This window comes from Spermophilus citellus (assembly GCF_964194105.1).
Source record: "Spermophilus citellus genome assembly, chromosome: 4".
Taxonomy (NCBI): domain Eukaryota; kingdom Metazoa; phylum Chordata; class Mammalia; order Rodentia; family Sciuridae; genus Spermophilus; species Spermophilus citellus.
Genome location: NC_138185.1, coordinates 163,109,211 through 163,124,463, shown reverse-complemented (window position 1 = coordinate 163,124,463; position 15,253 = coordinate 163,109,211). Strand labels below are relative to the sequence as shown.

Here is a 15,253-nt window from a genome sequence, read left to right as displayed (position 1 = left end):
CACACACACACACACACACACACACACACTTAAGAGACCAAAAAAATAGCAAATGTTACCATGTGAATGGAATATAGGAACTGACTATACAATACTAGCAACTTTTAATTCCTCCAAAATGTATTTTTTAGCTTAATGAACATTTAAGCTAAAATTAAAAAAAAAAAAAAAAAAAAAAAAGCCTAGGTGATGCTGGTCTCAGTGGTGCATGCCTGTCATCCCAGCTATGAGAGGCTGCTGCAGAAGGATTGCTTGAGCCCAGGAGTTCAAGACCGGCCTGGGCAACACAGAAAGAAGACATCTCAAAACAAAAAATATCTTAGAAATTATATAATGCAACACTAGACCTAATTTTACAAATGAAAAAGCAGGCCTGACAATTTGAGATATATAGTGATAGCATAAATTAGTGGTCTTTTTGGCGTGTATACCATTAGTAAAACATTTTGATCACATGGCCCCTGAATATATGTATCTTAATTGTTTTATGTCTTCTATTTGGATACTAATTTATCATACACATTATTAAAATTTATAGAAAATGAGATAAAGATATTTGTAAAGTTCTAATACTTTCTCGTCCACCATAGTGAAACATCCTGGGCATCCTTTCCCCCTTACCTTCAGAATCACTAGTACAGACAACTCCAAACAGAAAAGAAACACATACAAGTATGAACAAAATGTCAGGAAAGCTTTGATGCTGATGTGACTTCCATGCCACCTGAAGCATTATACAGCTTAGAATGGTAGACAGAGTAGAAGGAAAGGCAGAGGAGGTCCAGGATGAATAAAGAGACAAAAGGCAAAAAAGTAGAAAAATCATAGAAATTTTGACAATTCATACTGAGGGGTAGTGACACAAAAGGTTAGAAGATAGCTTGGTGATGCCAGGGGTGGTGGCACATGCCTATAATCCTACCCATTAGGGAGAATCACAAGTTCTATGCCACCAGCCTAGAACTTATCTCAAAATTAAAAAAAAAAAAAAAATACATATGGGCCAGGGATGAAGCTCAGTGGTAAAGAACCCCTGAGTCCAATCCCCAGTTGGAAGGAAGGAAGGAAGGAAGGAAGGAAGGAAGGAAGGAAGGAAGGAAGGAGAGAAGAGAGAGAAAAGAGTGGGGATAGATTTGGAAAAAAAACCCACAAAACCGAGGATAAAAAAAAAAAAAAAAAACATAAAACCATGGGTAATGAGAAAACTTTAAAGAATTCAAGGTGTCTTAAAACCAATAATGTTTATAATAATCAATACATAGCAGTGTTCTGCAGAATAAATTTAGAAAGATAGATCAGTGATTATAAAATTACTCATCAGAGATTGCCATAATTTCTAAGAATCAAACAATATTTAATAAAAACCTAGCTCTAATTTACTTACCTAAATTTTATAACTATAGATCTAAGCAGTTTTGTATCTATCAACATGGCTTTCCATCAAGAGATACACCTAACAATTTCAAGCACAGGCCACATATTTTTCCATTGTTATCTGAAACCCAAATTGCCAGCTGGTCACACTTTTTCCCCTAAAATATTAGCAGTAGAGCACTTGCCTACCATGTGTGAGACACTGGATTCAATTCTTAGTATCACATAAAAATAAATAAAATAAAGGTATTGTGTCCACCTACAACTAAAAATATTTTTAAAAAATTAAATAGCTGATCTGTTGTACTTATTACTATAATTAAGATTACAATTAAGGACTACTTGTTCTACAGGCTCATCTTAGACAAATCATTGCATAGTTTTTAAATCAAGTGTAAGTTTTGTTTGTTTTTGTGGTGCTGGGGATCAAATCCAGTACCTTGTGCACACTAGGCAAATACTCTACCACTGAGTTACACTCCCAGATACTAAAAGTGTCTCTGAATTACAGTTTAACACAGAAAGTAAAATATATTCCTAATGTCAACTACCTTAAAATCTGGTGACAGTTTCAAATGAGAAAATGCTAACAACTCTGCATATTTATACATTGTTATATGTTATATTTTACTTAACAGCTAAATGATATCTGGGCTTATAAAGACTTAACTCATAAAAGAGCATAATTTGATAGGCTTTGAATTATGCATATGAAAAACTATCATCGTGGAGCTGGGGGCGTGGCTCAGGGTAGAGTACTTGCCTAACACGTGTGAGGCACTGGGTTAAAGCCTCAGCACCACATAAAAATAAATAAATAAAATAAAGGTATCGCATTAAAAAGAAAAAGAAAAACCATCATCACAATTAAGAGAGTGAAAATAACCTTAGCCCCCCAAAAATTTCCTTATGCCTCTCAGTAATCCCTTCCTCCTCCCCTGCCTCCATCCCTAGTCAACCACTGATCTGTTTGTTGTCAGTATAGATTATTTTTCATTCCTAGAGTTTTGTACATGTGAAATCATACACTGTTTATTTTTTGACTGGCTTCTTTCACACAGCCTAATTATTCTGAGAGCCATCTATGTTAAACATATCAACAATTAATTCCTTTTAATTACTGAGTAGTCTTCCATTGTATGTCTATACTACAGTTTATTACTCATTCACTTGATGATGGACCTGGTGGTAACTTGCAGTTTGGGGCTATTACAAATAAGACTGCTAAGACAGTTGTATGTAAGTTTTTGTTTCTATACCTTCAATTATCTTGGGTAAAAAGCTAAGTGGAATAGCTGGATCATATAGTAGATATATGTTCAACATTTTAATAAACTACCAATCATACCATTTGACATTTACAAAATGTAATACTGTCATTGTCATTATTTTTTACTTTCCCACCTGCAAGATGGGAGGGTTTTAGTTCCTCCACATACATACTTATCAACACTTTTATAAGATTTTTTTTCACTTTAACTTTAATAGGTATTGTATAAATAAAAACATTGTGGTTTTTATTTACATTTCCATGATAATTAATGATGTTGGGTTCCTTTTCATGTGTTTACCATCTATGTTTCTTCTTTGGTGGTATGTTTGCTAAAATGTTTTTTCTGTTTTTGTTGGCTTGTTTTTTTATTGAGTTTTGAAAATTCCTTATATATTCTGGCTGAAAGTCCTCTATCACATTATTATGTTTTGCAAATATCATCTCACAGTCTGTGACAAATCTTTTCATTCTCTTTTGAAGAGCTGAAATTTTTTATTTTGATGAAGTTCAATTTATCAATTTGTCTTTTTATCAGCTGAGCCTTTGGAGGCATATATAGCAAAGCTTTGCAACAAAAAAAAATTTCCCATTTGCTCTTCCCCCTTCCACTGGTACTATGATCAAACTCAGGGCCTCATACATACTAAGCAAGTGTTCTACCACTGAGCTACATTTCCAGCCCATCTTCCTATTTATTCTTTTAGAAGTTTTATAGTTTTAGGGTATACCTTTTAGTCTATTTCTCCATTTTTGGGTTAATTTTTATATGGTGTAAAATATTATTCAATTTATTTTTCACATGGATATCTAATTGGTCCAGTACCATCTGTTACAATTTAAAAGACTGGCTTTTCTCCAGTGAACTGCCTTTATACTTTTGTCAAAACTAAGTTGCCCTTGTATATGTTGGTGTTTGTGGAGTCTCCATTCTGTTCCACAGAAATATTTCCCTATCTCTACATTAAACATTGATACTACTCTACCAGGAGGATGGCAAGTTCAAAGCAGCCTCAGCAATTTAGTGAGGTCCTAAGCAATTTAGCAAGACCCTGCCTCAAAGTGCAAAATAAAGTGGGCTGAGGGTACAGCTTAACAGTTAAGTGCCCCTGGGTTCAATCCCTGGTACCAAAAAAAAAAAAAAATTTTTTAAATACTACTACTCTACCTTGAGTTATGATTTATAAATCTTGAAATCAGGTAGTATTAGTCTTCTAACTATCAGGCAAGAGGCTGAGGCAGGAAGTTTACAAATTTGAAGTTAGCCTACATAATTTAGTGAGACCCTGTCTCAAAAGAAAAACTAAAAAAGAAAAAAAAAAGGTGGGGGCTGGGAATGTAACTCAGTGGTAAAGGGCCCTGAGTTAAATCCCCACTACTAAAATTTCCTAGTAGAGCCAGGTAACAGAAGTTTTAAAAGTAACAGAGCCAGGAGTATGGCTCCGGGCAGAGCACTTGCCTAAATGTGGGAGCTCCTGGGTTTAATCCCCAGCACCAAACACAAAAAAAGTTAAAAAAGAGAACTACTAAGGCTAGGGAGATAAGGGAGAAGACTATTCTATACTTCAGGCATAAGGAGTTGGGGAGACAGACCAGAGAGGTAACTATTGAAATGTCTTAAAATACACAAATAACCTGAAAGTTTTAAGTTTTTATTTATTTCAAATGTTCAAACCTATTCAAAATTAGAATTTAAAACTCTGTTTTAACTAAACACACTTAATTAAATATTTTAAAGTTATATACAAATCATAATTGTACTTTAAAAAATCACTCTTGTGAGGTAAAAACAACTCTCCACATCATCTTCAATGGTAGTGAGACCTCAGGGCTACAGAGTTGTTTACAGTGAACTCTGAGGCACTTCCATTGCCAAATCTGCCCACATTGGAGTTTCATGTTTATATGATGGTTAGCCAGTAAAGTCCATTTTTCTTTCTTCTCCTGCTTTAGTAAAATAGCTTTTAGCATATGGAAGCATTTTCATATTGTCAGTCCTGCTGTAGGGAAAGGAGAACAATCTGCAAATGCCATCCAATAAAATGTGAACTTTCAAGTGAGGCTGATCAGACAAAGTTTCATGTGGCAAAAGTTGTATTCAATAAATCTTTCCCTTTTTTCCAGAAGGGAATGTTCAAATTTATAAAAAATTCAGCAGAGTGACCAAGGAAGATGGAAACCAAGTAAAAACTGTGAGATTTGATCTTAAGGATATAACTAGAGATTTTCAGAAAATTGAGTGCTGAGGACTGAAATGCAAATGACTTTAATCTTTATTTAAAACTCTTCATAGAAATACTGATGTGGTGGTGATAAGCACAAGACAGAACAGCAGTTGGGGATGGAAGTAGAATCCTCTGAGGGCAACACTCTCATACATCTTCCACATGCTTTTTCAAGTCTGTCTCTGCCCCTCCTTCACCCTCTCTCCTCCCACTTCTACTTTTCCCTTTACATATACCAGGTAGTGTCCACTGAGTAGAGAAGTGGGACACATGTGCGGTGTATAGAACGAGTTAGAAGAAAATGAAGAGATGTCATAGTCAGAGAGAGTATTGCCCAGTGGCCTCATGAGGAGTCCCTCACAGGTTCAGGGGATCTCAAAGACATGATGCAAACAGGAGGTATTAACTGAAGTGATCTGTGCAGTAACCAGGTGTATATGCAGCTGATGGGCTTTGTCTTCTGAAGGATATAGTGCAAACATCATGAGCTGTAAGGATCAAAAGAAAGAATGAAGAGTTTTAGGGGCTGGGGTTGTGACTCAGTGGTAGAGTGCATGCTTAGCATGTGTGAGGCACTGGTTTGATTCTCAGAACCACATATAAATAAATAAAGGCAATCAATAACTAATAAAATATTTAAATAAAAGAAAAAAGGGAAATTCTTTTTTAAAAAAAGAGTTTTAACCTTTCTACTTTCTCTAACTCAAAGTGCTCCAGCACTCCAAACAGGAATCCTGGCTGATACACCTACACATACAAATAACAGGAGGGGAATTTTTTAAAATACATAAACACAAGTAATTCAACCACATGGAAACCAAAAATGTGCAAATAATAACTGAAATCACAGACTGATATTATAAATAATCCCAAAACCAACCCTAAATAGAATTAGAGATGATGAGAAGGAGGAGGGAGAAGACAGGGAGAGGTAGAGGAAGAAGAAGAAACAACAAGGAAATATTGTTATTGAAACTAATAATGTGAATGGAATTATATCTTAGTAAAGGCACCAAACTAAAGGTTGCCAAAAGGAGCTTCCCTTCCCACAGACTCTCAGGCCTCACTCTCCAGGGCTGGTGCTCAATATACCAAGAATGATACGGAACACAATTAGCCACATTATTTTCAGGCTGTATGCATACCTACATTTTGATTAATATTATCACTTGATTTTAAATTTTCTCAGTCAATAATAAGAAGATGTTGACACAAATTTCAGTAATTTGTCCTTTCTTTGTGAATCAAATCCATGAAACTTTCAAGAGAGAGAAGATAAAAATAAATTCCTTTTTTCTACTTACCTAAGCCAAAGGGCTTGACCAGGCCCATAACTGAAGCAAAATAGGGATCAGAGACCCTGCATTGCTTGCTACTTAGTACCTGTTCTGCTCCAGGTAACTCTGAAACTTTTGCTTTGATAGTTCAAGGCTAAAAGCCAATTTTGATAGTTGGCCAGAGGGAACTTTTTAAAAAATTAATCTCCTCATATAGCAATGCTTCTTGAGGAAAATGATGAAATGTGGTTCCCAACTATTCTGAAATCAGTTCATCCTCATGAATGGCTCTGAGAGATATCACTCATTCAGCAGCGAAAGAAAGAAAGAAAGAAAGAAAGAAAGAAAGAAAGAAAGAAAGAAAGAAAGAAAGAAAAAGAAATTTGTCGCTGAATCAAGATTTCTAATTTTTAATCAACCAGCCAACATGTACTCTGCACTTGACAATAGGTACACATGAAGGAATAAGATTTTTCTCCCACAAAATTGGAATTCTAATTGGAAAGGAAAATTAACCCAGTTAAACTAATTAAAAATAAAGGGATAAACTGTTCAGTATTTAGCATTAGTACAGCAGGAATTCTAAAATTAAAGGCTAAATAGCCCAGAAAAGTGCAAAGTGGCTTTATAAAAGAGGTAGAAGGAACACAATAAGACTGGAACAGACAGAATCAGCAAGATTTGGAGCTGGGGTTGCAGCTCAGTGGTAGGTAGAGAGCCTGCCTCACATGAGTGAGGCACTGGGTTTGATCCTTAACACCACATAAAAATAAATAAACAAAATAAAGATATTGTGTCCATCTACAAGAAAAAAAATCAGCAAGATTTGGAAAGACAAAGAAGGTAATCATTACCATGAAGGAAAAAGCAAAGTAAAACTGAACACAATATTAGGGATGGAGATGGTGTTTGGTCTAAGGTGTAAGTGACCAATTTAAGTAAAGTAGGTGTTTGTTAAACACAGTTGAACTGAGATCAGGGGACTGGCTTAAGGAAGATGTTGAACATCGAGGATATAAACTTGAAGATTAGGCCAAGGAGAGTCACGATTATTATTTGTGAGGGATGTTAGAGATTTTCAGAAAATTGAGTGCTGAGGACTGAAATGCTTTAGAAAGGGTTGTTTTAAAAAGATCATGGAACTGGGCTCAGTGCCGCAAGCCTGTAATCCCAGCGGCTCTGGAGGCTGAGACAGGAGGATTGCAAGTTCAAAGCAACAGCGTTGCACTAAGCAACTTAGTTAGACCCTATCTCTAAATAAAATACAAAATAGGGCTAGGGATGTGGCTCAGTGGTAAAGTGCCTCTCTGAGTTCAATCTCTAGTACAAAAAAGCGGGGTGGGGCATGGAAATAAATATTGTAAGCCATGTAGTTGTGAACTAATACCAGTTGTGACTTGAATAATAGCATCCATTTATGCAGCATTCAACAATATTTATGAATGTCACTGTTTATCATGCACATGCGAATACAACAGGATATTACTGACCCATAGAAACTGAGATAACAAATGTTCATTGTTTTAAGCTGCTGAATTTTAGGATAATTTATTAGCAATAGATAACTAATATAGACATAAAGTCAGCAGAGGGGACCCCAAATAAGGTAAGAAAGGCAGGAGAACTGAGGATGTGCACTGCCACTAAAGACGAAAAACATAAAGTTTCAACAAATAGAATAGATAGGAAGCGCTAGATATAAATGAGTAATACAGCATGATAAAATGGTTTTTTAAATGTTATTTAATTTGGTTTAGGTCATGAATAATAAAAATTAGATTGTGTACAGGAAAGTGATTACTGTTAATGGTCAAATTGCTGTTTTCCTCCTTAAAAAGTGAATAGGAGAAAAGCACAGGCAGCCTGATAAACTCCACAAGTCTAACTATGTGGGTTAACTAGTAACTGATTAAATGGCTAGTGAAAGGTATAAGTCTCACATATGGCAGTGAGGGTTTTTATAAAATTTTACTTCTGTTTTGATCTAGTACCTAACTTCAGTCCTACACTCTCCCCACAACAAAATAAGAAGTATAAATTTATTCAAATTTTTTATCACATCACCTGCCAAATGGTGCTAAATATTATTAGCTACCTGTTTGCTATCCCAGCTACATTGAAAAGTTCCTGTAGCTTATTCATCTTTGATGTCACAATACCTCTAACAATACTTAGTCCACAGCAGATGTTTAATAGCTAATTGAAAATTAAATATATTCATACATCATAGATCATTTTTAAAGTATCAAGATTTTTCTTCCATTTGTCTCTATCAGATAGTACCTCTTCATTGTAATTCCCTAAAATTTAGCATTATCCCACCTGTCCATCTTAGAAAATGAGTCAAATTCCTTCTATTACATATATTCCCTTATGCAATCTGCAGATTTCACTTCTTATATTAAGACACTTAAGTGTCATTTTCCTAACCAAGGTAGTAATAGTGAATTAAACAAGTGTTTTGTTGAAAAGATCAATCTTCAAAAAACAATATTAATTTAAAATAGAGTGAATGACACATTAGTATCAATTGTTAGCCATCATTCAAATAAGTGATTCCTGTGTTACCTTTTTTACAACTCAACTGGGTGTTGTGGTCTTCATTTCTATAAATTCCACTACATTTCATACTCAATCCTGGTCAAACCTCCATCTCAATTATACTGACCTGAACAATCTGGAATTTATATTATTTCATGGATTTCTTTCAAAATCATCCTAGGTTTTCGTTTAGAATGTCAAAATCTAAAAACTTGCATTCCCTTGTCCTCAAATTGATAATTGACTGCGTAAAGCAACTGAGGCTATTTTAAGAGAATTGAGCATAAAAAATAATAAAATGAAGTTATTAAAAATCAACATTTAAGATAAGCATTGAATGCTCAATTTTATAAAAGTCTATTCAAAGAACAACTAAATTTTAAGTTTTTAAAAGAATCCTAATACACCAAATTAAACTCTAACTTTGCCACTCAAAGTATAAATAGGATACTACCAATCTTAAGGAGTTGTAATCTGGACAAATTCTTACATTGAAAATGTTTGTGGTCTTTTACGCAGAACAGCTGCCACCCAGGATGACTAAAATAACACAAATTAGATTTAATTGAGGTAAAGGACCACACCAGGTTTGTAATTCAATTTGTCCTATGTGGTGTGGGTTTGGGGTTTTCCTCCTCCAGCAAACCAGTTTGAAAACTTCATCAAATGAGAAGTACAAAAGAATAAAACTATATAATGTGAATGTTTAGCATGAATAAATCCATTTTAACAGTTTAGAAATTTTTTTAAAAGCCTGATGTCAGCAAGCATTGTTTTGTTTTATTCACTCAAACTTCTTTTTTTTTAATATTTATTTTTTAGTTGAACACAATATCTTTAATTATTTTTTATGTGGTGCTGAGGATCAAACTCAGGGCCCCGCACTTGCTAGGCAAGCGTTCTTCGGCTGAGCCACAACCCCAGCCTCTTATTCACTCAAACTTCTTACTGCCAATTTCTCATTCTTTTACAATCTATCCTATCTGTGAGTTTTATTTTGATATACTTTCCTATCTTAGCATACTATTTACCCAAAAGTGCAAAGTAGATTCCAGGTTAGTTTTAAGCCCATTTTTTTTTTTAACTTCAGTCCAAAACCCTGAGGATCATTAATGACAGTTAAGGCAGAGCCAGCAGTGGACCAACCTTTCAAGTGGCCTCAGGTATGACTGATTAGATGTTGTTGATAGATATAGCTAATTACACTGTCATCACTGTGTTGATAATTTTGATCTCTATGGATCTAGTCAGCATAGACCTGTCCCTAGAAGAATGTTTAGATAAAATGTCCTGAAACTAGACAATCCCTGACCCTTGTTGGGATATATTCATACAAGGCAATTTGATCACTAAGGAAGTTTTAGGGGGAAAGTTAGGCTTACAAATTTAGTGTTGCTTTCACCATTCCCTTCCCATTAGAGGTCACAGATTTTAAGCAAAATTTGAGGGAAGAACTTTCCAAATGAGTTGGTTGCCCAGGTAACTCTCAATAAGGTTCCAAACCAAAGAGTCTAATGTAATTAGCAGGCTTCATTTCAGAAAATCTTATTGAACAAGTTTTCTCTGATAAATACAGTGTAAGCAGAACCTGGCAACAGGAATGTGTAACAGGTTAATAACCAATCAGAAGACAAGGTCACCTTCTTTTGATATTGATTACATATAAAGTATTTGGATTCTTGCATGTATTAGAAGTCATTTGGGGGATGTGGTAACACACACCTATAATCCTAGCTACTTGGGAGGCTGAGGCTGGAGGACTGAAGTTCAAGATCAGTCTGGGCAACTTGGTTAGACCCTGTCTCAAAAAATAAAGGAGCTGGAGATAGAATTCAGTGTTTGCCTAGCATGTGCAAGGCCCTGGGTTCTATCTCCATGGCCGCGGAGGAGAGGGGGAGTCAATTTGTCTTGGAAAATATGAGCACTTTTACTGAGGCAAACCCTTGTCTCTATAATTTTTTCTCTGGCAAATACAGACATGAAAGGCACCTGGCCTAATAATTCTCTCTTGCATAACACTCCAGAACACATCACAAAGCTGTCCCTTCTAAAGGCTCAGTTCTTCCCAGGTGTCCTAAAACACTAAAACACACCCAAGAAACTTGAATATCTTAGGTTGTTCAGACAGTATAGCTGTCAATCATGTTAAATGCAGAAAGAAAATTATTTTTACATCGTTTTTCAACAATATTGGTATCAATGAGACATATTTTTTTCTAGTTAAAAGAGCTAGTTATTCAGTCTTCTCCCTACTATCAGACACCACCTGAGGTAAACTATAAATCCTCCTAAAAGACAAGACCAAGAAGCACTACCAGTTAATTACAGGGGTCTCACGGATAAACCAGATGCTGAGTACCAGATGGTTAAGATTATAACCAGCTAGAACATGCATAAGACACTCAAACTGTCTTAGACACCTAATCATTGTTTTTATTTTATATATAGGTAGTGCCCTTCTTAAAGGCAGAAGAATGCACTATTATGCAAGGCTATCTTAATCTTAAATTTGTTCATATTAAAAGCCAGTTCTATACAATTTTAAAAGGGTTAATTCCAATAAATTAAATAAATCTCAAATTGTATAGCCATTGTCATGGAGAAATTAAGGCAAAGCAGACTGATACAGACATCCAAGGCAATGTGTTAAGATTACAATGTAGTTAGAGAGTAACTAGCCAACTCTTTTCACCAAGGCAGAATGATCTAAGAAGTCATATAACAACAATAACACAAAATAAAAATGTCCAAAGGGCAATATGGACTATATCAAGAACTATATATTCTTCAATACCCAGCTCATTCCCCTCTCTCCATTTCACAAATTTCCTACAGTGCTATTAAACTATTTCATTTATTTTTAAGTTCAAAGCTACAAATCAGTTTACATTTACGGACAAAAAAAAAAAAAGATGCAAAGCAAGTCAACATTCTCCTCTCTAAATTGCCTTTGTTGGTTACTTAACTGATCTGACTTCTCAAGTTCAAGAGAAATTTAAAAAGTAACTATGAAACTTACACATCCATATTCCAAGACCAACTCTACTAAATCTATAGATAGAAAGAAAACATGTTCCATTGGCATGAAAACTGGAACAAACTTAAACTTGTAACTAATCAAACATGAGTCATCTTTTTAAGTTCAAATGAGACTGCTGAAAAAGGAAACAGATCCTTCTTTAAACTATCAGTTCAAAATGTCTTGCCTGCACTGAGCCTGGTCTGAAGCATTCCTGAGTAGTTTCCCTACTGGGTTATAAACATGACATTTCATTTGAGTACAGGTTATACTTAGAACAGTTTCATATGTGTTTATAAATAATTTGATTGTGAAATATATAGTTTAGATATTGTAATATTTAATATTTTTACATCATAACAGAATAGTCCCCAGATGTGCAAAACACAGGAAACGCTGCTGGACTTCATGCAATTGAGTGTCAGGTTTTTTTCACCAGCTGGACACCAAATTTTGAAAAGAATTCTCATACCAGGGGTGATATCCATTTGGAAAGAACGACAGTGAGAAAAGAATGAGTTCTTTAAATGGTTTCCTCAAATAAATATCTCTTTTTGTTCATAACTGTCTTCCCTTTATAGAGAAAAGGTTTGGTGTCTAATATAGAGAAGAAGTCCAACAGGTGTTCTTCAAGAAGCATGTCTTTTACATATTTTTGTAAAAAGAAGCAACCAATCACAAGAAGGTGAGAAGAGGAATTTAAAAAGAGAATCTTATAGGAATCTGTACTGCAAGTGTTGGAATTCAAGTAAAGGTGAAATTTTACATGATTTTCTAATCCAGGGTTATCTAAATGACAGACCTCATGAATAATCTGAACAAACATAAACATCCAAATATACCTTAAAAAAACATCAAAAAGCTGGGCATGTAATCTCAGCAACTCATGAGGCGGAGGGAGGTGGATTGTAAATTCAAGGCCAGTCTCGGTCATTTAGTGAGATTCTGTCTCAAAATAAAAATAAACAAGGGCTGGGGATGTAGCTCAGTGGTAGAGCACCCCTGGGTTCAATCCCCATGGGTGGACTAGAATACAAAAACAAAACAAAACCTGGGCCATTGACTTTCGTAAAAGGCAGCAAATAACGTAGAACATTAAGTTGAAAAGAACTAAATAGATCATGGATTGGCTCCTAGAACATCACAAACCTTTGTTTTTGTATGTTTTCAGTATTGTTCTACCTAATATAGCACACTCTTTGCTGGCTTAAAAGAAAGAAAAACTTTAAGTGACCTATTCTGGGTATTTTTCGCACTTTCAAGAACTATCTTAATATACTAATCACCCTACCACTGCCAGTCACTTGTACAGAATCTTTACTGAGGAACACAAATTAAATGGTTATGGTTATCTTCATTATTTCACAAAATATCATTAGGTAAGCTAAAAGTCAGAAATAGGTTCCTGTGTATTACAGATGGGATAATTTAAGAGCAAGGAGTAACCTGCAATCACAGAGTGAGACAGTGATGGGCTGAGACTAATTCTCCAATTCCTGACTCCCACACTTTTGCTCCTGGTATATGATGGCACCTTTTTGAACATTCAAAAGCATATTAATAAAGTAAATGTCTTATATATACTTTCTCAGAAGATCCTGTTCACTTTGACTCAGTCCTTAGCTTTATATAGGTTAAAAATATCAGATACTAGTGGTCTAATAATACTAGTGGTAGTAATAATAATACTTGACAATTATCAACTCCTTTGACAATATTCTTTGAACATTAAATGATCATTATAAATATTCTTCAAGGAAGAGTGACAAATAAGTAGCACAAATTTCATCTATTTTAATATTATTAAGTTATTTATAACTAGCAATAACCAAAATCAAACACAGAAAAAAGTTTATCAGAATGTATTCTCTGATAATAACATTAAAATACTAGAGCTATAAAAGCACTAAAAGACTACCTAAACCCCTCATTTTATAGATTTCAAATTTTCTTCTTGAATTAATTTGGGAATTTAAGTGCTAAACAGAAGCAATTGAAGAGGGAGGACATAGGCATATGGAAAAGGGAAAAACAGATGCATATATACAAGGAGTCCTGGTTACATTTAATTTCCAGCAATGCCAGTAATTGGGGGTGGTGTATAAGGAGAAAGGAGGGCAGAGAGTGTTAATGCCAGCAAAGTTCTTTGAACTGGATCCAAGAGTGTTTTTAACAGTCTAATTTTTAAGGAGAACATTTCCCAAGTCAACAATTACAACCTTTTATATTTAACTGGCATCAGAACCAACAAACACTTGCTTACAAAAATTTTTTCCTGTTTTCACCTTCTAATTTTCCACACAAATTACTATGAGAAGAAAGGGTCAAGATAGCTCTAAAGATTATATTATGTGTCAGAAGTTGGAAAAATATGATAAGTCATCTATATGTAACAGAAAAAGACTTCCTAGATCTATTATACAGTCAAAAAAAGCAAGTCTGTAGGATGAGAAGCAAAGTAAATGTCTGTGAGGAAAGTACACACACTAAATAACACTATATGCTTTTTATAAGCCTATTTGCCCATACATCTTTCTGTAAGTCAGTGCATAACTGAACAGGCCCTTTTCAGAAGAAATACAAATGGTTAACAAATACATAAAAAAAATGTTCAGCATTTCTAGTCATTAGAGAAATGCAAATTAAAACTATACTGAAATTTCATCTCCTTCCAGTCAGAATGGCAATTATCAAAAATATAAGTAACAATAAACACTGACAAGGATGTGGGGGAAAAAATACACTCATACATTGCTGGTGGGACTGCAAACCGGTGCAACCACTCTGGAAAGCGGTATGAAGATTCCTCCAAAAAAAATTGGAATGAAACCATCATTTGACCCAACTATCCCATTCCTCGGTTTAGATCCAAAAGATTTAAAATCAGCATTCTACAGTGATACAGCCACATCAATGTCTGTAACAGCTCAATACACAATAACTAAGCTATAGAACCAACCTAGATGTCCTTCAACAGATAAATGGATAAAGAAATTGTGGTATATATACACAATGGAGTATTACTCAGTCAGAAAGAAGAATGACTTTATTACATTTGCAAGTAAATGGATGGACCTGGAGATGATCTTGCTAAGTGAAATAAGCCAGTCCCAAATGTTTTCATTGATATGTAGAAGATAACCACAATAAGGGGCAAGAGAGGAAGATTCAGTAGATCAGACAAAGGGGAAAGAAGGGAAGGGATAGGGGGCAGGAAAAGGAAAGACAGTGGAATGAATCTAAAATAATTTCCCTATGTACTTACATAAATACACCTTAGTGAATCCCACCATCATGAACATCCTTAAGAATTGGATCTTAGGGCTGAGGTTGTGGCTTGGCAATGGAGCGCTTGCCTGGCACACGCGAGACACTGGGTTTGCTCCTCAGCACCACATAAAAATAAATAAAATAAAGGTATTGGGTCCATCTACAACTAAAAAAAATATTTTTAAAAAATGGGGTCTTAACTAGAATAAGATATATTCCATACGTATACAATTATATCAAAATGAATTCTACTGTCATGTATAACTAAAAAGAACCA

General features: G+C 34.8%; 1 protein-coding gene across 2 annotated transcripts in view; it reads right to left on the bottom strand.

The window, feature by feature from the left end:
- The window catches only part of RAD51B (RAD51 paralog B), a 581,568-nt gene that overhangs the window by 438,480 nt on the left and 127,835 nt on the right, over positions 1-15,253 (bottom strand). The window contains exon 8 of one of the 2 annotated variants that reach the window (XM_081288760.1): positions 4,909-5,357. The exons of the other annotated variant lie outside the window; for it this stretch is intronic. Coding sequence (XP_081144886.1) covers positions 5,235-5,357 — 123 coding nt within the window. The 3' untranslated portion in view covers positions 4,909-5,234. Of the gene's footprint in view, positions 1-4,908; positions 5,358-15,253 lie in introns of those variants that run through there. 2 annotated transcript variants of the gene reach the window in all.